The sequence below is a fragment of the Ovis canadensis genome, chromosome 8 (assembly GCF_042477335.2).
Source record: "Ovis canadensis isolate MfBH-ARS-UI-01 breed Bighorn chromosome 8, ARS-UI_OviCan_v2, whole genome shotgun sequence".
In the NCBI taxonomy this organism is placed as follows: Eukaryota; Metazoa; Chordata; class Mammalia; order Artiodactyla; family Bovidae; genus Ovis; species Ovis canadensis.
The window spans coordinates 82,717,148-82,743,098 of record NC_091252.1 but is presented as its reverse complement, the minus strand read 5'-3'; the positions used below and the strand labels follow the sequence as shown (position 1 = coordinate 82,743,098).

General features: G+C 34.8%; 1 protein-coding gene across 6 annotated transcripts in view; it reads right to left on the bottom strand.

Annotated features, from left to right (window-relative positions):
- Window positions 1-25,951, bottom strand: part of STXBP5 (syntaxin binding protein 5) — a 206,972-nt gene that overhangs the window by 11,564 nt on the left and 169,457 nt on the right. For all 6 annotated transcript variants that reach the window (XM_069598647.1, XM_069598648.1, XM_069598643.1 and 3 more), the window contains 4 exons: window positions 13,315-13,365; window positions 8,306-8,545; window positions 6,828-7,197; window positions 6,352-6,517 (listed from right to left, as the gene is read on the bottom strand). In XM_069598647.1, the coding sequence (XP_069454748.1) occupies window positions 6,352-6,517; window positions 6,828-7,197; window positions 8,306-8,545; window positions 13,315-13,365 (827 nt within the window). The remainder of the gene's footprint in view (window positions 1-6,351; window positions 6,518-6,827; window positions 7,198-8,305; window positions 8,546-13,314; window positions 13,366-25,951) is intronic.

Genomic DNA, 25,951 nt, shown 5'->3' with positions numbered 1-25,951 from the left:
AAAACTCTCACTGTTTGCAGATGACATGATCCTCTACATGGAAAACCCTAAAGACTCCACCAGAAAATTATTAGAGCTAATCAATGAATATAGTAAAGTTGCGGGATATAAAATCAACACACAGAAATCCCTTGCATTCCCATACACTAATAATGATAAAGTAGAAAAAGAAATTAAGGAAACAATTCCATTTACTGTTGCAACAAAAAGAATAAAATACTTGGGAATATATCTACCTAAAGAAACTAAAGACCTATATATAGAAAACTATAAAACACTGATGAAAGAAATCAAAGAGGACACTAATAGATGGAGAAATACACCATGTTCATGGATCAGAAGAATCAATATAGTGAAAATGAGTATACTACCAAAGCAATCTATAGATTCAATGCAATCCCTATCAAGCTACCAGCGGTATTTTTCACAGAGCAAGAACAAATAATTTCACAATTTGTATGGAAATACAAAAAACCTCGAATAGCCAAAGCAATCTTGAGAAAGAAGAATGGAACTGGAGGAATCAACCTGCCTGACTTCAGGCTCCACTACAAAGCCACAGTCATCAAGACAGTATGGTACTGGCACAAAGACAGACATATAGATCAATGGAACACAATAGAAAGCCCAGAGATAAATCCACACACATATGGACACCTTATCTTCGACAAAGGAGGCAAGAATATACAATGGATTAAAGACAATCTCTTTAACAAGTGGTGCTGGGAAAACTGGTCAACCACTTGTAAAAGAATGAAACTAGAACACTTTCTAACACCATTCACAAAAATAAACTCAAAATGAATTAAAGATCTACATGTAAGGCCAGAAACTATAAAACTCCTAGAGGAGAACATAGGCAAAACACTCTCCGACATAAATCACAGCAGGATCCTCTATGATCCACCTCCCAGAATTCTGAAAATAAAAGCAAAAATAAACAAATGGGATCTAATTAAAATTAAAAGCTTCTGCACAACAAAGGTAACTATAAGCAAGGTGAAAAGACAGCCTTCGGAATGGGAGAAAATAATAGCAAATGAAGCAACTGACAAACAACTAATCTCAAAAATATACAAGCAACTTCTGCAGCTCAATTCCAGAAAAATAAACGACCCAATCAAAAAATGGGCCAAAGAATTAAATAGACATTTCTCCAAAGAAGACACACGGATGGCTAACAAACACATGAAAAGATGCTCAACGCCACTCATTATCAGAGAAATGCAAATCAAGACCACAATGAGGTACCATTTCACAGCAGTCAGAATGGCTGCGATCCAAAAGTCTACAAGCAATAAATGCTGGAGAGGGTGTGGAGAAAAGGGAACCCTCTTACACTGTTGGTGGGAATGCAAACTAGTACAGCCACTATGGAGAACAGTGTGGAGATTCCTTAAAAAACTGGAAATAGAACTGCCTTATGACCCAGCAATCCCACTGCTGGGCATACCCACCGAGCAAACCAGAACTGAAAGAGACACATGTACCCCAATATTCATCACAGCACTGTTTATAATAGCCAGGACATGGAAGCAACCTAGATGTCCATCAGCAGACAAATGGATAAGAAAGCTGTGGTACATATACACAATGGAATATCACTCAGCCATTAAAAAGAATACATTTGAACCAGTTCTAATGAGGTGGATGAAACTGAAGCCGATTATACAGAGTGAAGTAAGCCAGAAAGAAAAACACCAATACAGTATACTAACACATATATATGGAATTTAGAAAGATGGTAATGATAACCCTGTATGCGAGACAGCAAAAGAGACACAGATGTAAAGAACAGACTTTTGGACTCTGTGGGAGAGGGAGAGGGTGGGATGATTTGGGAGAATGGCATTGAAACATGTATACTACCATGTAAGAAACGAATTGCTAGTCTAGGTTCGATACAGGATACAGGATGCTTGGGGCTGGTGCACTGGGATGACCCAGAGAGATGATATGGGGAGGGTGGTGGGAGGAGGGTTCAGGGTTGGGAACTCATGCACACCTGTGGTGGATTCATGTCAATGTATGGCAAAACCAACACAGTATTGCAAAGTAAAAAAATAAAAAAAAAGTCACTGTAGTGTACTGGGAGGAGTATAAATTGGAACCACATGGACCTGGGTTTGATTCTCACCTCTGGCTTCTACATGCAGAGGGATCTTTGGCAAACCAGTCTCTCAGAGAACTGGTTTCCTTAACTATATGATAAAGAAGTAATATTAATACTTACCTCTCAGGAATGCTACCAGGATTAAAGATAATGAAGATTATCTTTAATGAGTTAAAGATACAAAATGTCAAGATTAGATACTGAATGATGTATACATTAAATAGAAATACCTCCTTTCACATGGAGATGAAACAAATTAGAAAATATGAAGTATTTATCTCTAGATTACCATTGTGAACATATATCTTTAAAGGAAGTTTAAAATTAGGCATTTTTAGAGTCTGCACGGTCTATGGTTAGTATTAGGATTTGTGAGGAATACTGATGTTAAAAAGGTATGTATTTCAGTACCATTGAATAGAATCTTAAATACTTTTCATTTGTATTTAAATAAAAATTTTAATTATGATAAACACATTCTTTAGGATAATTAACTTTAATGACTAATAAACAATGGTGAAATCTAAATAGATTTTTATTACCTGTGATATTTCTCTGCATCTAGTAATAGTAATACATCTGAAACAATGTCTGGAACTTTTAAACTAGTCTAAAATATGAAGGTACAGAAACAAATATATTTGTCTGATGTCAGACAACTGTATCTCCTTTGTGTTAATAAACAAGTGATAAAATACAGGAAACTAATTTCACGAATGAGTCAATGCATATGCTTTATCACTTTTTTCTTAAACTGAACTGTAATATTTTATTAGTTGACTTATTTTTATTACCTTAATATGTATAACATAGTGATTCAATATTTGTATAGATCATACTCCATTTGAAGTTATTATGAAATTGGGCCTTTCCTGGTGGTCCAGTAGCTAAGACTGTATTCTCAATGCAGGGGGCCTGGGTTTGATTCCTGGTCAGGGAACTAGATCCCACATGCTGCAGTTAAAGATCCTGCATACTACAATGAAGATAGAACTAAGACCTGAAGCAGCCAAATAAATAAATAAAAGTTAAAAAAAATAAAGTTATGATAAAATATGGGCTGTAATCCCCATGCTGTACAATATATCCTTATAGCTTATTTATTTTATACATAGTTATAATCCCTTACCTTATATTGCTGTTCTTTCCTGCCCTCTACCCGCTGGTAACACCTAGTTAGTTTTCTACATGTGTGAGTCTGTTTCTGTTTTATTATACATATTTATTTTTTAGATTTCACATATAAGTGATAATACACTGTATGCCTTTCTCTGACTTTATTTCACTAAGCACAATACCTTCCATGTCTATATAGGTAACTGGTAAAATTTCATTCTTATTTTGGCTAAGTAGTATTCCATCATATGTATGTATATGTGTGTGTATATCTATCTATCTATCACATTTTCTTTATCCATTCATCTGCTGATGGGACACTTAGGTTCTTCCTTATCCTGGCTACTCTAAGAATGGCTATCATCAAAAAGTCCACAAATAACAAATGCTGGTAAGTATGTGGAGGGAAGGAAACTGCTGATGGGAATTTAGCACACAGCTGGTAGGAATGCGAACTGGTGCAGCCACTATGGAAAACTGCATAGAAGTTCTCCAAAAAATTAGAACTATCTTACAATCCAGCAATTCCACTTCGGGGTATATAGCTGAAGAAAATGAAAACACCAATATTCACGGGACTGTCTCAACACTAAGTATTACGTCAGGTGTAGATTTTCCTAGATGCCTTCTAAGTTCCCATTTATACCTTGTGTGACTTTTCTTTAATCAGGAATGGATGTTGAATTTTATCAACTGCTTCTTGTTTTTTTAATTTACTAATGTGAATTCCATAGATTGATTTATAAATGTGAAGTCAACTCTACATTCCTGGGATAAATCTTATTTGGTTATGATGAATTATCATGACCAGAATTATCCATCTGATATACTGTTAGGTTCAATTTGCTAAAATTTTGCTTAGAATTTTAACACCTATATCTGTAAAGAATATTGATCTATATGTAATTTTCTTTACTTTAAAATCATTGGTTTTGGTAACATGTTCTATGAACATATCATTAACAAGTTGGGAAGCATTTCTGCTCTTTAACTTTTGAGAGTTTTAAATAGAACTGGTACTATTTCTTCCTGAAATGTTGACAGAATTCACAAATGAAGCCACTGAGGCCTCAATTTTCTTTGTCCAAGGTTTCTAACTTCAATTTTCCTATAGTATTCTCTGGGTTATCTATTTTTTTCTTGAGTGAACTTTGGTAATATGTGTCTCACACTACATTTGCCCATTTCCTAAGTTTTTTTAATTTACTGGCCTAAAGCTGTTCATAGTATTTCCTTATTATCCATTTTAATTAGCATCTGTAGAATCTACAGAAGTCACTTCTCTCATTCTTGATATATTTCTTTCTTCGCAATCAGTTTGGCTTGAGATCAATTTTATTGATTTCAGAGATCAAGTTTTTGACTTCATTGACTTTTTCTGTCTCATTGATTTCCACTTGGATATTTACTATTTTTTTTTCTTCTGTTTACTCTGGGTTTAACTTGCTCTTCTTTTTCAGTTTCAAAGGTGGAAGCTGAAGTCACTGATTTGAGGACAACTTCTTCTAGCAGAGTCGGACATGACAGAGCATACACGTCATGTCTTTTTGAATACAGATGTTTTAGTGCTATAATTTTTTCAAGTATAAACACTCAATTGTTTTTCTCTATTGCTATGCTTTCAAGTTACTTAAATCTTTTCTTCTCTAATGTCTAATCTGATGTTAATTCCATCCAGTATATTTTTCATCTCTAACACTGTAGATTTTCATCTCTAGAAGTTCAATTTTGATTTTTATAGCTTTTATGTTCTTACTTAACTTTTAAGTATAATGCTTAGGCACTCAGTTGTGTCCAACTCTTTGCAACCCCATGGACTGGAGCCTACCAGGCTCCCCTGTCCCTGGGGATTATCCAGGCAAGAATATTGGAGTGGGTTGCCATGCCCTCCTCCAGGGGATCTTCCCAACCCAGGGATTGAACCCAGGTCTCCTGCATTGCAGGTGGATTCCTGAGCCACCAGGGAAGCCCAAGAATACTGGAGTAGACAGCCTATTCCTTCTCCAGGGGCTCTCTCCGACCTAGAAATCAACACGGGGTCTCCTGCATTGTAGGTGGATTCTTTATCAGCTGAGCTACCAGAATACAGTTCTAATTGTAATACAGTTATAACTGTAATTTTGTTTCACTCTCAAGGTTTATAATAACAGGAGTATGTTTTTAGTATAGTCTAGCTTATTGAAATAATACTACTAACATGTGAGAGCACATACTTTCTACTGAGCACTGTGCTAGTAAGAACTTTATGTGTACTGTCTCCTTTAATTTATAACAGATCCTATGACATTAGATATTCTATACTCATTTTAAATATAATGAAGTTCAGACATACTAACTTGTCTAAGGTCACATAACTGTGTAACTAGCAAAGCTAGGACTTAAATTCATTCTTCTTGACTCCAAAGCTCATATTCTAAAAATAAGTCATAAGTTTAAATTTATAAACCAGTGAAATATGGCTAATTAACTAAAAACTTTCACAATAAAGTTCCCTTAGATAATTGTTTCTCTAAATATCAATGAATATTTTAGCTCTAATATTTAAAGAGCAGTTTTGTTTAAAAAGTTCAAGCTAAACTGATCATTTCTCACAAATATACAAGCACATAAAGCACTCAATACTTTTAAAGATACAGTTTTATAAAGATTTCATAATCTCTCACAAATAGATCAACAAAAATATTTAGAGGAAAATTATCAAATCTTATTTTTTCTGATAATCTGTATCTATCCTTTGAATACAGAGTATATTAAAAGGAATGACACAATTTGTCCTAAAATAGATATAATTATTTTCATATCAACATATGCCTTTAAAAAGGATTTTTCTTTTGTTTCTATATAATAGGTATTTATTCTGTGTGGAGAGTGGTATAAAACAGATGTAGTATTTTGTATTTCTTTGACATCACTGGTGAGAAAAAATATGGATTGATGAGATGGAGTCCCTTTTATAACAGGAATCTGATGAAGACACTTTATTACCAGTATCAAAGCATATGCTCTCAAGTTCTCAAGAAAAGCTTTGAATTTTCTCATGGAGTAGAAGGGATGGACAATGTAAGGGACCTTAGAAAATATTTTACCTCTGAAGAAATGATAGTGATAGTTTTGTTGCTTACCTGAAGATTCTCACAGGTTTCTTGACTGTAAGTGAGTCTCTGGATTTCTGTAGGTGAGACAAGATACAAGGCTTGTCCGTTGTTGGTGAAGCAGAACGTTCTGGCTATCCGCATGTTGGTAAGGGGCAAGTAATACACATCCAGCAGAGGCCTTAAACTTGGCAAACTTGAGAATACAATGAAAAACTTATTAACAGACAGGAAGGCTTTAGTCTTGAACAAATACTACAGAAAGTAAAAATGGCAGGGACCTTCTAAACCTCATGATTTAGTACACCTGAGTGGGAGATAAAACTGATTTCTTTTCCTCATGTACTTGTTCACAAGTAACTGAATGAAAATAAATTCTCACTGTATATGACTGTAAGCAAATTAAAAGCACTTCTCCAAACTGAATACAATTATGCAATATTACGTTCTGACGGGAGGAAATGCTATATTTGTGTTTAAAAAACAAACAAACAAAAACCTCTTACCTGAAAGTCATGATGTGTCCATTGGCACAGAAGCAGGCAAGGCAGATGCCGTTACTTAACGATACAATGTCCCCACGAAGCACAAATGAGGTCTCTGTGATGTTCTGCTTGTAAGCACAGTTCTGGCTTGGCAATGAGATCACTTTTGCTTGCTTTTCAGAACATATTACTGCATACTGGTTTTCACTGATTTCCTGAGAGGAGGAGGGAGATACAGAGACAGGTCTTCTTTTCTTCAATTTCTCTTTCTCATCCTTTTCTTCAGGGACATTGTGTTCTTTCCAGGGTTCATGTGCAGGTGGCACTAAGCAGCCTGTGGAATCCAGGAACGCCATTCTCAGGATCGCCCCTTTTAACCGCAATATAGTACCTAAAATTGCCATTTCAGTAAATAAAAAGTATTTTACTCCAGACAGTAAATATGTTTATTCCAACTCTGACACACACTAGACACTCAAAAATATGTAGAATATATACTGAACCAAAACTATACACTGGCTCGCTGACAGGATTCAAACCTCAAGCATGGTATCTGAATCTGGAAAAAGATCTCAATAAGTGTTACAAGACTGATAAATGCTGGGATGTCTAGAACTAGGTCTCATACCCACACCTGCCAAGTGTACTCTCGTTGAATGTAAGTAGATGGCATCTAGGGCTGCAAGGTCCAATATGGCAGCCCAGCACTTAGCCATATGAACTGTGGCTCGTCCACACTGTGGCATGCTGTAAGAGTGAAATATAGGCTGGATTTGAAGGCTTAGCACAGTAAAATTATAATAAAATAACTCAATAATATTAAAATACTGATTACATGCTAAAATGATTTAGCATTTTGCATAGAGCGGGCTAAATGAAATTTGCTATACTAAAATTAATTTCACTTGTTTCTTTTACATTTTAATATGGCTACTAGAAAATTTAAAATACTACATGTATAATATATAAACAAGGAATATGCTAGAGAGCAAAATCATGCTTTTTTTCCTCTCATTTTTAATATAGGAAAAGTATAAATTTTTTCTTCTTAAAATTTTTGTTAAATTACCTTTTCTAATTCTTCAAAGAAGAAAGACGATCTTAAGACTTCACACTTAGAGATTAAAAATAGCTAAGTGTGCAATATTTAAAAAACTTTTCAGTTTTTTCCCTACATATGTACTATCCTTTTGCTTACGGAACATACTATTTCAAGGTATCCTAGAATGAGACAGAACAACAGTATTTTGTTTTCATTTTCTATGTAGTAATCATTTTACACATGATACTAATGTTTAAAAAAATGCACAACTTGAATGGCTGTATAAGTAAACGATATTCTGGAATCTTAATCCATGAATTCCTTCAATTAAAAGCAAAAGACTGTAACTATCTTCATTCAGAATTCTTAGACTGATTCAAAGATGAAAAGCAAAGGCTTCTGTTAAATTATAGTAAAGCAAACTTTCAAGGGTAGTCCAGCAGCAGCGCACACATACCACTCGGAGACACAATCACTGGCTGAAGAAGTCTTTGCTCTCCTCCCGGGGGAAGGTTCAGTGCAATGACAAGCACTGTTCCCAGTGTAGTGCCAACCCACAAACACGGGGAAGGGGCTGAATCTGTCTTTCGAGTAAAAGTTTCACAGAAATGAAGAGCAGACATTGCTTCCCGGGATTCTTTATCAATGCTGGTTACACTTGAGCTCCGTGATCGGCTGAAGGAATTATCTTTTATGTCTGAAATGATTTCAAATGTTGTGAGATTACTCAAGTTATAAAATAATCATGTTTTTAGTTTGGTAAGAGTGAGTGAAAGTCACTCAGTTGTATCCGACTCTTTGCGACCCCATGGACCATATGGTACATGGAATTCTCTGGGTCAGAATACTTTCCAACCCCGGGATTGAACCCAAGTCTCTCGCATTGCAGGTGGATTCTTTACCATCTGAACCACCAGGGCAGTCCATTTAGTTTTAAATTTTATCAAATAGTTAATCTGCAAAACGAGAAAAATCTAAAGCATACTTAATTTTAACTGAAAAGAAAAACAATGTATTTTTATGTTAACAATTTTGCCCATTGCTCATAAATGAAACACAAAGGGAAAAATCCACACTTGTGAGAACTGAGCTGGGGGCAGCCAGGGGGTTTTTGGATGCATGATCTCTGTCTGCAGTTTTGGTATAGCTCTCTGCTGGTATCTTGGCTGCTTTTCCAAATTTAGTCATTACTACCTTTTTCTCATGGAGAAGGAAATGGCAACCCACTCCAGTATTCTTGCCTGGAGAATCCCATGGACAGAGGAGCCTGGTAGACTACAGTCCTTGGGGTCGCAAGAGTTGGATACGACTTAGCGACTACACCACCACCACCACCACCTTTTCTCATGTGCTGCCTCTTCCTTTGGTATAATATAGTTCACGATTAGGCAGTACCAGCAGAGTGGGTATTTTCAATTTCCTAGATTAAAAAAATGCATTTATAAGTACTCTGATTCTACCTTCAAATTTACTGTATGATGGACTTTCTTCTTCAAATCTGTCCTTATGAAAGTCTTAATCCATAAAAATTTAGCTTTTATTTTTCTTAAATGCTATTTTAACTGGAATCAACATTCAACTTAGGCATTTTTCATTAACCTGGACAACCAGCACCTGGCTCATTCTTAACTCAATCCCAGGTATATTCAGGGATACTTATAAATTCTACTAATAAACCCTCTCTTGTCTACAGTTACCTTCTTCTCTGTGACCAGTCTTAAGTTTGTTTCAAGCTCTGGCCTCTTTTCTCTTGGAATGCATTTCCAAATGCTTCATGAAATTTTTTCTTGTTAAATCAAAACACACCATTTCCCCAAGTCTCTAAATTCTTCTAACGGCACTATTTATATTGACAACAACCCCATTCTCCTCGGGAATAACATTTGACATGAGTCACACTTTTGGTTCTTCCCTTTCACTTTAACTGTATGTCTCTGATGGGATGACAAGTCCTACATTATTCTAATATTTCTATCTTCTTCTTTCCATTACCGATCAAGTTCCATGATCCTATTTCAGGCATTTATCACCATTCATCTACAATTCCCAAGAGACCGCCCCACCTTCACTCTGTCATTGTTCTATCACAACTCAAATTTTACAAAGTACACTTTTAATTCTATCACCTCTACCTTAAAAATCCACAATGGTTCCTTTACTTAGGTTTATAAAATTCTCCACAAAACATCTTCAGCCTACCATCCTGGCCCCTTCTGCCAGTCTGCCTTGCTTCAGTTCACTGTGGGAAATAAACCAAGCTATTCAGTGTTCTCCATACATACTTGGCACTTGCCTATGCTCTTCTTTCTGATTGCTATCCTTGCCTTTTCTCTACCTACTTAGATGGTGTTTATTCTCCATCTCAGGTGCTGTCGTCCTCATGAAGTTTATCCTGATTGCTAAAACCATCTATAGTTTTTCTCTTTTGAATCTTGATAGCTTTTTATCTCCTCCATGGCACTAGTAGCACATTTGTTCTGTACTTATTTCTGACTTGTCTTGGGCCTTGTTCTAACGTGACTGAAAATTTCTTGAGAACAAGGGCTTTTGACTCCTTGCAGAATTTAGCATAGTGCCTTGCATATGAAAGTAGTCAACTGATACTTGCTGAAGACAGACCTATAGTTCAAAGTATCTAGAGCAATGTGTTTCTGCTACACCACTGGGATATATTAAACTTTCCAGTGGCTTCTACTGTTCACATCTAATAAGTCATTCCTCAAATTCTATGTTTTCAATGCTATTGTGAAAGAAATGACTTCATAATATTGTGAAAAATGAAAAACACGTTCAAGTCTTCTAAACTGTATTTTATGAATTAAAAAAGGTATTACTGAATCCTATGTACACCTTCACAAAAGCTTCTTATGGTCAAATTTAGATTCATAAGTTAAAAAAAATTCTCTCCCCAAATAATTATATACAACATAATTTTGATTATAGTTAGCCTCGAAAACAATAAAGCCACTAGTTATGACAGCAGCATGGATTATTTTTAACTGTAGTTTCTAAAAATGCTCTTCTTTTGCCTGAGATTGTGTGTCCTGTTACAGATTATGACACAGGAGAAAAGAACTAGTTAATATAAATAAAACAACCTTCTATAAGTGACAGCTCACTATTGGGTAAGTGTAATATGGTAGTGATGCCAGATCTTAACTCTTCATATTTCCACAGTTATTACAGTAAAACAGAAATTTAAAATTTATTTTCTTTTGATTAAAATATTTGTTATTTTAATAAAACAGACACATACAAGGTGAACATACATACTGACCTATATTATCAGTTGGGACTTAGTGATATAAATGTAAATCAGTGATATAAGAAAACCTGATATTGTAAATTTCAATAAAAATTAAGCTGCATAAAAGCTTTTTACTGTTATCTATTAAAATTACAATAGGTGATTCACAACAATCTATAATTCAAATGTTAATTCACAGGCCAACAAAACATTTTAATTTAATAGACTAATTTAATGATATACAGTTTATAAACTACAAGTGCATTTTTATTATATGACCTCTATAAAAATTAGGTTATCAAAGAAACTCCTATAGCTAGATCAATACGGGAAAATGAACTGAATCAGAATCAACTTTGAACTTACAGAACTAAGTTGCTTATTTTATGTGTCTGGAACTGTTTGAAAACAAGTTAGAATCTTAGCAGTTAAGGAACTGTAACTACCACTACACGGCAACATGGGGCAGTTTGAGCCTACTGATTGTATTTGTTTTCCCCCAGTGACTCGGAAAGTGCAAGTTGCTCAGTCATCAGACTCTGTGACCCCAAGAATTCTCGAGGCCAGGATACTGGAGTGGGTAGCCTTTCCCTTCTCCAGGGGATCTACCCAACCCAGAGATCAAACCCAGGTCTCCTGCATTGCGGGTGGATTCTTTACCAGCTGAGCCACAAGGGAAGCCTCTGCCCAGTGTAAAATAATTACCAGTTAAGAATCTCTACCAAAAAATAGTTCAGTAGCATGATGACCTTAAAGGGAAATTATTTAGGCGATATAAGTATTGTTTCAATGCATGTATTAAATGAAGTTGCAATTAGCTTAGGGCATTGAAATACATGGGCACACAGTAAAAGATAAGCTGAATAAAGAAAGATAAATCTATAAAAGTACGGAGCACACACTTTGATTAAAATACTTAAATAGTACCTAAGTGTGAATATTCTTTTTAAATTGATATCATATTTTACTGATTTTAAAAAAGTACTCCTACATGTGTTTTCTCAGATTTGTAGATACTAAATGACACAAAATCATAGTGTCACAAAAATTAAGCTAATAGTATTTAACGTTACTGAAATTCTGGGACTCTCAGAGATTGAAGAAAACTCTGGACACTCTTGTTGGGAGGGAAATGCATAAGGTTAACTTCAGATACACTTGTGTTCAAATTGCATATTTCATTTTTATAGTGAAGGGAACTACCCTCTTCTCAAAACATGTTATACTACATTCTAGAACTTTTTCTGGGTCCCTTAACACCAGTGTTACTTACTACAGGGGTCTGCCATACTATCTTTCCTATGTTCAGGAACGGAAACTTTCTGATGACAGTGGATGATATTATGCCTACTCATAATAACACATTTTCTATCACAACTGAGATAAGACTATGGTTTGGAAATGCTAAAATCAGTAAGGTGAAATGGACCAATACCTAAGTCTCTATTATACATAAAAAGATAGTCAAGCAATCTAGAGAATTACAAGTGAGAAGATGAGGTGGGTGAGCAAATACAAAGGAGCAAATCTAGTTTCTAAGACAAACATGGGTGGAATCATCCACGTGCAGTTAAATAAAAGCAGTAGAAATTTCTAAAAGAAATCTGCTTTATATGTACTATGTGAAATCTTTAAATCTTTATTGAAACGTCATTTTTCCCTATTCTGGAAATATCAGGAAGCTGTTTTGGAGCTGGATATAAAGCAGAAGGAATATGCGAGATATATTCACTCTGCTTTCCTAATGGATAGGTTGTATATAAAGTACTACAGAGAAACAAATACTTCCCAACTTATTATCATCAAAAAGTAATACTGATTCTTGACATGAGATTCACTGTAATAAAGAAAACCAGTCATATATTTTGAAAATATTATTCTCATAAAAATAAGTTAATAAATCATAGTGCTCAAGATGAGTTTTCAGATGGCTAATAGAAATTAACCTAAAATCACATAAATTTTAATCTTACACTGAATTTTGTTTACATATCAAGTATGAGAGGATTGAGTAAATAGATTATCTTGGTTTGCTTAAATTTATATTATAATTATCTTATCATATACAGATGGCATCCAAAGGCTGTTATTCCTTAAACAGTCATTTTAAACTTAATTTTCAGTGAAAATCTATTCTATGGTCATTTTAAATTTCCTGACTTTTTGTTTTTCCGTTAAAGAGATTTTAACTACTGCATATTTTCATTTATTTTACTTACCTAAGTCAGGCTTTAGGTCAGTAGGCAAGCTTAACTTCCTTGACATTTTTGCTGAAAAATAAAATGCACTTTTAAAGTTCTGAAGAATATCTGATTCATTCTTATTTCTATCAATTGTTCTTCAAGATAGGAGTGAATGTTTTTATTACTAAATCTAGAGACTAAGATAATTAAAATATGATTAATAATGTTATGGTTGGAAAGTAAATCTTATTTTCAGCTTTTTAAAAAGTTCGTACTTACTTGATATAATATCTTTGAGTGCTTGAAGCTCTCACTTCAAGGAAGCCTTTTAAATTCTGATAATTATTTCTTAGGCTCATAGGAAAGGGTTAGGCTTTTTTAAGAGAAGCAGTCATTTCTCAGAAAGATGTTGCAGATAAGGACAACAGAGGCATAAGACAGTCTGGGTATGTGATATAATACAAACTTTCCAGCTCCTCATCTTCACATTCCTTTTAAAGTTAGTATCTTGAATACAGGATGAACCTACATCAAGCTGAAGTATTTGATTACATCACAAAAATAGCTGGCTCATTCATTTCTTCATATATGTTAACATCTCTATTTACATTTTAGTAAAAAACAAAAACAACAACAAAAAAAACAAAGTCATGCTCAGTCTAGCATATTTACAAAAATGTAAACTACAGATATTTCTATTTTGGACTACGATATTTAAAAAGTCTATGTAAAAATCTTATTGGAATTCACTTTCCATCCTCAGTTACTGCCTAAATCTACGAAGTGCTTTACAGTTAGGAGGTGTTTTACTACATCTATTATGTTAGTGGCAATGCATGCGTAACAGAACAGTGCTTCCTAAGTGAAATTTTGAATACACATTTGCGTGTTAATACATGAATGCGTATATGCTGTTAAATTTTGGATGGTTAGGAGATATTTAAAAAACAGACCCTGCTAGTCCATAAGGGCGCCATGTAAACAAAGAGAAATCCAGTCATAGCACACAACTTCCACATCTAAAAAAATGACAAATTCATTGTTAGGGAAGAGGCATTAGGCTAAGTGGGAAGGGATAGGGGGAAATCAGGTTTTTATTTCTAAGATTCATTAATCTAATTAGCATCCTTTCAAAAAACAACAATAAAGCGTCAAATATATGAATCAGTCTTATCCCATTTTGACAGAGTTAACCTCAGTTAAAGCATAAAAAGTAATAGAAAACGGAAATAGCCAAATGAAATCTATCATGGTTGATCTCATATAAATAGCATCTGGTCTCATCACTGCATGGCAAATATATGGGGAAACAGTGACAGACTTTAGTTTTCTGGACTCCAAAATCACTGCAGATGGTGACTGCAGCCATGAAATTAAAAGATGCTTGCTCCTTGGAAGAAAAGTTATGACCAACCTAGACAGCATATTAAAAAGTAGAGACATTACTTTGCCAACAAAGGTTCACCTAGTCAAAGCTACGGTTTTTCCAGTAGTCATGTATGGATGTGAGAGTCAGACTATAAAGAAAGCTGAGCACTGAACTATTGATGCTTTTGGACTGTGTTGTTGGAGAAGACTCTTGAGAGTCCCTTGGACTGCAAGGAGATCCAACCAGTCCATCCTAAAGGAGATCAGCCCTGAATATTCACTGGAAGGACTGATGCTGAAGCTGAAACTCCAGTACTTTGGCCACCTGATGCAAAGAATTGACTCATTGAAAACACCCTGATGCTGGGAAAGATTGATGGCAGGAGAAGGGGAGGACAGAAGATGAGATGGTTGGATGGCATCACCGACTCAATGGACATGAGTTTGAGTAAACTCCAGGAGTTGGTGATGGACAGGGAGGCCTGGGGTGCTGCAGTCCATGGGGTTGCAAAGAGTTGGACATGACTGAGCAACTAAACTGAAGTCTCCTCAATTCAAAACATTTTCTAAAATGTAACATTTAACTTTCAAAAGAACTTAGAAGTTTTTATTACGTATCATAGGTACAATGTACACAGACTGATAAATAATATCTATATAGTAACAGAAGGAGAAAAACTAGGCTAGTACAGTCTAAAGATACCCTTTCACAATCAGATGTATATGCCTCTCTGGACCTGACTACTCTGATTTGATTAAGTTATTCTATATCTTTAGGACCAGTGCTTATCAATATTGAATGTACATATACATCATCTGGGGAACTGTTAAATCAGATTCTTGCAGGCTCCCAGGAGATGCTGATGCTCCTGGTCTGTGGAGCATCAAGGTCTCTAGACTACAAGTAACTTCAAGATAGGAAACAAGACTAATTCATCAAATCCATTTGTAGACACAGTAAGTCCACAGCAAACAATTCTTGAATAAGCTTCAAAATCTTGTTTGTAAAACATGAAATGTCAAGTATGGTGGTGAGGATTGGATTTGGAATCAGACCAGATATTACCGTGTATCTAATTCAATGAACTAGTGGGTGTGTGACCGTAGGCCAACCATTTTGCCTCTCTAAACCTCAAGTTTCCCCTGGAAAACAGAGATGGATAATAATGCCAATTTCATAGTTTTGGAGATTATAAAAGAGGACATAAGCAAAACATCAAGTGCAATATCTGACACAGTACAGAGCTGATAAACATTAGTTACTAGTAATACTAAACAAGTGAAATAATTTTCATAAGCTGTAAAATGTTATACAGATGAGCCATTAATATACTTGTAAACAGCCCAATATTTCTTTATTTCTACAGTAATTAAACCCCAATTTTACCCCAATTAACTAAAAAAAAAAGGAAAACAATTTTTAGGACATAAATATAGAACAGCATGTACAACTACAAGCTCAACCTTTTTTAAGTTCATTTCAAAAGGTAAATTCAATGTATATCTAATTGTAGAAGGAGAAACAATCTGAGTAACCTGTAAGATATTTTTATGAGGAAGGGGAGAGGGAAAGTGGTGGAGGGGCAAAAGATTTAATTCCTCAGCATTTCTTGTATAATTTGCATTTACGTCTTCAGGCTCCATAGCCCTTTCTTTTGTAGTCTCCATCTAAACTCATCTGATGAACTGATCATATAATTTCAGATACTGAATTTTTCCACAGTAGTATTTCAATTTTTTATAAAGTTTAATTTTATCTGCTGATATTCTCCATCTGTTCACTCACTATGGCCATTTTCCCACTTTAGTACTTGAACATATTACAGCAGCTGCTTTAAAACTTTTTGTTGCTAATTTCAACATCTAGGCCACCTTGTGGTCTGTTTCTACTGAATGATTTATAAAATTCTTGATTATGGGTCATATTGGGTTGGCCAAAAAATTCCTGGATTTTCTCATAAGCACCTACAGAAACCTGAACTTTTTGGCCAACCCAGTATTTCTTGATTCTGAATTTTTATTTCACATGCCTAGGACCTTTTGATTGAATGTGGATATAAGTTTTGACTGAATAGTGGACAATATGTTGAAGTTGAGTATGGATTATATCATCAACCTTAACAGGTATTGAGTTTTAGTCTGTCATGCAGTTAAATTCCTGGTGGATCCTTCTGATCACTCTTGGTTTTATTCTTTATTAGGGTGGGTTTATATCAGTTAGAACTTTGTTTTAGGGTATGGCTTTCACACTAAGAAGTGATCCTTACTCTTATTTTTTTTATTTTATTTTATTTTTAGTTTTTTATTTTTTAAATTTTAAAATCTTTAATTCTTACATGCGTTCCCAAACATGAACCCCCCTCCCACCTCCCTCCCCATAACATCTCTCTGGGTCATCCCCATTCACCAGCCCCAAGCATGCTGCATCCTGCGTCAGACATAGACTGGCGATTCAATTCTTACATGATAGTATACATGTTAGAATGTCATTCTCCCAAATCATCCCACCCTCTCCCTCTCCCTCTGAGTCCAAATGTCCGTTATACACATCTGTGTCTCTTTCCCTGTCTTGCATACAGGGTCGTCATTGCCATCTTCCTAAATTCCATATATATGTGTTAGTATACTGTATTGGTGTTTTTCTTTCTGGCTTACTTCACTCTGTATAATCGGCTCCAGTTTCATCCATCTCATCAGAACTGATTCAAATGAATTCTTTTTCACGGCTGAGTAATACTCCATTGTATATATGTACCACAGCTTTCTTATCCATTCATCTGCTGATGGACATCTAGGTTGTTTCCATGTCCTGGCTATTATAAACAGTGCTGCGATGAACATTGGGGTACATGTGTCTCTTTCAATTCTGGTTTCCTCGGTGTGTATGCCCAGCAGTGGGATTGCTGGGTCATAAGGTAGTTCTATTTGCAATTTTTTAAGGAATCTCCACACTGTTCTCCATAGTGGCTGTACTAGTTTGCATTCCCACCAACAGTGTAGGAGGGTTCCCTTTTCTCCACACCCTCTCCAGCATTCATTGCTTGCAGATTTTTGGATCGCAGCCATTCTGACTGGTGTGAAATGGTACCTCATTGTGGTTTTGATTTGCATTTCTCTGATAATGAGTGATGTTGAGCATCTTTTCATGTGTTTGTTAGCCATCCGTATGTCTTCTTTGGAGAAATGTCTATTTAGTTCTTTGGCCCATTTTTTGATTGGGTCGTTTATTTTTCTGGAATTGAGCTGCAGAAGTTGCTTGTATATTTTTGAGATTAGTTGTTTGTCAGTTGCTTCATTTGCTATTATTTTCTCCCATTCAGAAGGCTGTCTTTTCACCTTGCTTATATTTTCCTTTGTTGTGCAGAAGCTTTTAATTTTAATTAGATCCAATTTGTTTATTTTTGCTTTTATTTCCAGAATTCTGGGAGGTGGATCATAGAGGATCCTGCTGTGATTTATGTCTGAGAGTGTTTTGCCTATGTTCTCCTCTAGGAGTTTTATAGTTTCTGATCTTACATTTAGATCTTTAATTCATTTTGAGTTTATTTTTGTGTGTGGTGTTAGAAAGTGATCTAGTTTCATTCTTTTACAAGTGGTTGACCAGTTTTCCCAGCACCACTTGTTAAAGAGATTGTCTTTACTCCATTGTATATTCTTGCCTCCTTTGTCAAAGGTAAGGTGTCCATGTGTGTGGATTTATCTCTGGGCTTTCTATTTTGTTCCATTGATCTATATTTCTGTCTTTGTGCCACTACCATACTGTCTTGATGACTGTGGCTTTGTAGTAGAGCCTGAAGTCAGGCAAGTTGATTCCTCCAGTTCCATTCTTCTTTCTCAAGATTGCTTTGGCTATTCGAGGTTTTTTGTATTTCCATACAAATTGTGAAATTATTTGTTCTAGTTCTGTGAAAAATGTGGCTGGTAGCTTGATAGGATTGCATTGAATTTGTAAATTGCTTGCTTTGGGTAGTATACTCATTTTCACTATATTGATTTCTTCCAATCCATGAACATGGTATATTTCTCCATCTATTAGTGTCCTCTTTGATTTCTTTCATCAGTGTTTTATAGTTTTCTATATATAGGTCTTCAGTTTCTTTAGGTAGATATAGTCCTAAGTATTTTATTCTTTTCGTTGCAATGGTGAATGGAATTGTTTCCTTAATTTCTTTTTCTACTTTCTCATTATTAGTGTATAGGAATGCAAGGGATTTCTGTGTGTTGATTTTATATCCTGCAACTTTACTATATTCATTGATTAGCTCTAGTAATTTTCTGGTGGAGTCTTTAGGGTTTTCCATGTGGAGGATCATGTCATCTGCAAACAGTGAGAGTTTTACTTCTTTTCCAATTTGGATTCCTTTTATTTCTTTTTCTGCTCTGATTGCTGTGGCCAAAACTTCCAGAACTATGTTGAATAGTAGCAGTGAAAGTGGACACCCTTGTCTTGTTCCTGACTTTAGGGGAAATGCTTTCAATTTTTCACCATTGAGGATAATGTTTGCTGTGGGTTTGTCATAGATAGCTTTTATTATGTTGAGGTATGTTCCTTCTATTCCTGCTTTCTGGAGAGTTTTCATCATAAATGGATGTTGAATTTTGTCAAAAGGCCTTCTCTGCATCTATTGAGATAATCATATGGTTTTTAATAAGTGGCCTTTCCGGGATTTCAACAGAATGACAGGTGCTCAGCAAGGTTTCACTGCATCTACTCCTAGCACCACGTGACTTCTCGTGTCACTGGGCAGCTCTCAGCCTCAGAGCAGGTGTCTGAGGCCTGGTGGTGGAGTCTTGACCAGCTCATATGTGCCCCAGGCCAAAGGCAAGGACCTACACTGAACCTACCCACAAGACTTCTAGGAATGCCCCTTGGAGCAGTTCCTTTCTCTCCGATGCCTACCCTCACAAGTTCAAGTCACTTTAGCCACCCAGAACTTCCATTTCTTCCTCCTTAGCTTAATGAGGCTACAACTCCACTTAGGTTCGAATCACTCTGCGGTGCAACAGGAAAGTACTCTCCAGTCAGAGAGAGGTGGGGCAGAAAGTAGCTGTAGACTTTATCCAGCACTTCCTGAAGATTATATTTTTACCTCTCAGGAGTCTCAGAAGCACTTGCCAACACAGTTAATCTTGTCAGTTGATTTCATCACCCTGGAAAAGAAACTTCTGTCCATGCTTTGAAGTTATCCAGCTTCCAATGAGGTTTTCAAACTGAAAACATTATCATCTGAATGAGTTCCTGGAAGGCAAACTGTCTGTTTTTCTCTTCTTCATTTGTGTCTTCTTCAACTCTTCCCCCGTAACCCCGTACCTTTCTTGTTTTGAAATCCTTTGTCACTCAAAGCTATAAAATAGCTCTTATTTTCTATGCCTTTGTCCACAGTAGAAACAATGGAATGACGGTAAAGAAGTTTATTCAATTTGGAGAAAACTGCAGTCACAGCAGGCTGCTAACCCAAGTCTCTGCTCTTTTTATAAATCTGAATGAGAATATCAAGCTGGCTGGCTGAATAAGCAGTAAAGAGCTGCATTTGCTTGCAAAGAATAATGAAGTTATACTTGATCACAATAATCAAGTCTGCAATAGTGGTTTCAATACCAATGAAAGATGAATGATGTTTAAGAAAAGCAAATCTTGAGGTAAGGGGGCTGAACCATTATACTAGAGATGACAGATCAGTCATGGTTGATGCTTTTTAGTTTTTTGCAAGGAAAAGTTTCTCTGTTACAGAGATTCTTACTGTTTCTCTGAATTTAAACAGATGCTTTATAATTTTCCTTTCGCTTCTCTACCCACTGTGTTTCACATCTTATTTTTCTAAGGACGATTTCTTAAGGAAAACAGAACTATAACTTCGCTTTTTAGAATGTGGCTTTTATATTAAACAATGTACTCACAATACAAGGAAAAATGACTTCTTCTTATGACACTATGGAGAAGATGCCAAAAAAGCAAATGGATCTTTATTATTGAGAAAGGTTCAAAAGTTAGAATACAGTGGCAAGATAACTTTTCTCACCGGCAGAGATCCAATGCACTTCTTTTCAAGGATAATGTTAAAATGTATGCATATAAAATAAGAGCAATCAGAACTTAAAAAAAAAAGACTAAAAATCAGCTTGTAGGTTAGGGCAAGTGATCCCAGGGGAAAGTGGGACCAAGAAGTAGAAACTGCTATCACACATTATTTTAATAGCTATTGGAACTAATAATATCAATTTCTACCTCCCATGCTAGAATATAAATTCTGTTAATTTGGGAGCAATTTATTTTGCAAAATACTGCATCCATGTATATGTGTCTAGCTCTTAGTGTGCATGTTCAATAAACATGACAATGTTTATAATATAAATATAAATAAACAAAATATAAATATAAATAAACAAAAGCTGTCATTGGAATTTTTAGAAAGAAGCTGAATTTCTTCACAAGTGAAATCAAATAAAGAGAAAAAGAGGACAAATTAAATATAAGCTTGTTAATCAAAAAGACAACTTTTGGAAATACAAGACACTTATCCATTACCTAAAATGAAGGAGAAATTTTAAAGAGATACTAATACCTGCCAGGTAAAGAGCTGGCTACTACAAGCTCTCTTAATTCTTGAACTCCTAGAGCTTTTGTCTTCAATATTTTTCCCATCTCTATGTACTTTTCACAAATTCATGAAATATAACATCTAAGATATCATCATAATTAAAGACATCTCATAGCCATTTCCTAGAGAAGGCATTAAACAAACTTAACATAGTTAAGTGCCACAGGCTGAACTGTTCCCCCAAATTGGTATGCCGAAGCCTTAAGCATCACTTAGGGCTTCAAAATGTGACCTATGTGGAGACAGGACCTTTAAAGAGGTGATTAAGTTGAAATAAGGCCACTAAGTGAGTAGACCAATCCAATCTGATTGGCACATATAAGAAGAAATCCGGACTCACAGACACACCAGGGGTGCATATGCCTAGAAGACAGACTATGTGAAAACATAGCAAGAAGGCAGTCAAGGACAGAGGACTCAGAGGAGAAAACAAAAACACACACACAAAAAAAACCTGTCACTCCTTTGATCTTGGAATTCTAGCCTCCAGAACCATTCTAGAGAAAGTAAATTTCTATTATTTAAGCCACTCAGTTTGTAGTATTTTCCTACGGCAACTCTACCAAATAAATATAATAAGTAATGACATAAAATAGATCGCCACATTAATATTGATAGTTCTGGTCAAACAATAGTTGACAAAAAATATTTCAGTAATGTAACTTTAGTTTGGACTAATTTTCTTTGTTAGGAAGCAAACAGCAAGTTATTTCTAGAAAGATCACTGTATAGCCTTTGAATGTTAGAAAAAGATGATTCTGTAGAGACGCATATACAGTAAGTACTGGTATATAAGACACAGACTTTGCTGAGCATATTTTATTATGCAATTTGACAGAAAATACAGTCAGAAACAGAATTAGAGTTTGAACACGTGATATGCCAAAATCCTCAGACTTTAGTCATCCTGAAAAAGAAAAAGAAATTCATTTAGAGGAACTCTGACTTATACAGTGGTTTTAAAGTACCTGTCTGTGAAATTTAGTTCTTGACCAAGTAAGGGTAAGTATTAATATTACATAATAATCTATTTTCAAAGTAGAAAATATTCAAGTTACCTGTAAAAGGGGTTTAATGAATACTTGACTCATCTTCTCTTTCAAGACAAGCTTCTGTTCTTTCAATGGCCATATTGAGGATTAAATATAAAGATGAACTTCTATAGATGCAGCAGCCGTATTTTGGGATGAATATTGGGGGATATAAACTAGAAATATCAGTGCTACTTTGTTTTATAATAAATTAGAATAATTTAAAAACTTAAAATTCTTAGAACAAAATAAAAAAATCAAATTAAAATTGTAAACAAAAAACAAACCTTAATTACATACATATCTTTTCAAATTCATATAGAAAATTCCAAACAAACCTCTGAGAAATTGTTTTTCAAACTGTAAACATAAATGAATTGGGAAGAGAGTACAAGACGAGGCCACATATTATGAAAGCAGATACATGCTGTAGTATAGGATCAAGAAACTGGGATTCTGACCTTGACTAAGTCATTACCATATGCTATTACTTTGGATATGCATTTGACTTCTTTGAGGCTCAAATTCTTTTCTTGAAAAATAAAAGGGCTGAGTTGCTTTAAAATGCAGGATTTAATGAGTCAGTGATTTAAAATATGATTCAGAACAGATCTAAGTCTGTTAGAACACTTAAATATAAAAAAGGAGTAACTGGGACACATGTGGTGGCAGAGTGGTAAAGAATCCATCTACCAGCGCAGGAGACGCAAGAGACGTGGGTTTGATCCTGGGTTGGGAAGATCCCCTGGAGGTGGACATGGCCACCCACTGCAGTGTTCTTGCCTGGAGAATCCCATGCATAGACGAGGAGCCTGGGGCTACAGTTCATGGGGTTGCAAGGAGTGACATGACTGAGCAACTAAGCAAGTACACATGTATGGGAGAACTCATGAAAACAGCAACTAGGCATTATTCTCATTTAAATTGACTTCAAAACTTACTTCAGTTTTTGCTAAGCAAGAAAACCAATCATTCCCAAAGTAATAGCTAATTCAGAAATTTGAGAAATTAAAAAGGGCTCTGCAGGTGTTATCTTTCTTATAATTAATAAATACCATATGACAAACGCCTAGTGTAATATGTAGAACTTAGGGGTGCTCATTACATAGCACTATTACTCCTGCTTGTTTTGGCACAGCACTAATTAAGTGACCTTATTTCCTGACTCTTTATTCTTTTTTTTTTTTTCTCTTTCTATTTATTTTATTTTTATTTTTTTATTTTTTTAATTTTAAAATCTTTAATTCTTACACGCGTTCCCAAACATGACCCCCCCTCCCTCTTTATTCTTTAATCTCCAATATTACTTCCTCCTTACACTTTCATTCCTTCTATACGGATATTAGTAATAAAACGGGACATGGGCAAGATAAGAGACTACAGAATAGAGCTAGGTATCTACTTTCTGAATAAAGTACTCATAATGAGAGAGAATAATCTTTAGAGAAGTTTAATCAAAATCTACCAAAGAATGCTAACATCTGGACCATATTTTATTCACAAGTACATCATGAAAAATTTGTTTAATACTTTAACAAAGATACATATTTTAGGACTATTTTTATATAAACAGAATAACAAAAAGCTTTATATATTTCTGAAATTTTATAAAATATAAATAATGAATAAAAAATTGATAACCAATATTATTTTCAAAATGATTTACAGAAATTGCTAACTATGGGAAAGTTATTGATTTTTAAAATTCTGGCCATTAAGATTTTTAGTAACAAAAATTAATCATAAAGTATGAACAGGCAAAACAAATCCCTATATGCACAGGGATGCTACAGTTGCATTATACAGTACACTCTTCTATATTTTTACTGTTAATTCACAATACTACAGTTATGTCTTTCTAGGCTGTTATTCTTAAGCATGAACAATGACCTCACTGTCAGTGTCATTTACCTGAATTAACTGTCAGTTAGGAAACAATGAAGCCAGGCTTCTGATAGACAGGTCAGGGAACTCTACTGTTGACTCCTGTTACTTTCACTTGAGTCTGCTCTTTGAGAAAGGTAGACTTCCAGGCACTGTATACTATAGTTGGGTGATGGGTACCATGATGGCACCCACGAGCTAGAGCTTAGACAGAGTTTGATATGAACCATCTTTTTATTTTTCCAGGTTACCATGTAGATAGAACAGAGTCATAACCAGATGATCTAGTTATAAGCCATACGACAGATTTGTCTTTGAATCCTTACAGGCTTCAGTAAATTTTCTTAAGAGGTAATACAGTACAGTGTTGAAGAGGACAAACAGTGGAGTTGGACAACCTCAGTGTAAATCATGGCTCTGACATGTGTTAGCTGTGTCACCAATAGCTACTCTGTATACCCTTTGACAGTGCTGTCATACAGAAAACAGGGAAATAAAAATGAGGAGCTAACTGAGGTTACTGAGTGGATTAAAAAAGGAAATGAAGAAATGGAGAAGTACGTTTTTCCTTCTATATCACCTGGGATATATGTTGGAATAATAAAAATATCAGTTACAAAGTAAGCCACAAGGATGTAATGTATAGCACAGGGAACATACTCACAAATACTGTAATAACTCTGTATGGTGGGTAATGTATAAAAATGTTGAATCTTGTATTCAACACTGTTTATCTGAAACTAATCTAATAGTTTAAGTCAATTACATGTCAATAGAAGATACTACAAGATTCCAACTGAAAACAAATACAGACATATATAAACCACAGCTGCAACTGTGGTTTCTGGAAGTGAAAAACTAACATAAGTTTGAAAAGTTGAAGAAAGTTAACATGTCTCCCCAAAAATATAGCTATAGAAACCGGCATGACAAAAAAACCTGATAACATTCTTGCTTTTTTTATTTTTTATGCTACCAAAGAACTATCCTTCCAATAATATTCTCAATTCTAAGAAATTAATTGAAGTCAATCAAATAATCACACTCAGATAGATATTCAATGTTATATATTCATTACACAGAAAATAATGAAAATTGAGTCAATATATTTAACAAAACAATATAACCCTAGGATCAAAAATCAAACAGATAAATTATTCAAAAATTTTAATTATATACAAAGTAACTTTCACACAAGGCAAAATTCTTAAGTAATTAAACTCTGCAAGTTCTTTGATAAATTGTACATACAAAGTTCCTTCAAATTTTTCAAATTATATGAAGGTAAAAGAACCTCTAAAGTACTATTAAGATAGTATATACTAAAAAGGAAATTTGTTGAAAAAGAATTATGTAACAGTGCTCATAGCTAATGAAAGTGATTTAAATATTACCAGATGATTCACTAAGGTACCACAAATACAAAGAAGTGAATAATTGATTCTCCATAAATGAAGAGCCCAAGAATAAATCGCCTTATTCAAAAAATGACCAGAGGTGCTAAGAGTCAGCCAATGTTAATATGACTAAACAGGGTTCAATTTACAATATACAGACAATATGGTGCTATTTCTAAGAGTTTTTGAAATTTAATTTTACTACATATTAAACTTTGAGTTGAAAAAAAGTAAATCTATTCCAGCTACCTAGAAATTCATCTAATTTAATATAATTCAGTGAATCTATGGAGGGAGTTTGGGGGGAAATAAATAATATATTAATAATATAATTAAAAATTTGGATTTAAATCAAAGATTAAATGTATTCTCTTTCAGTAAAATGGTGTTTCTC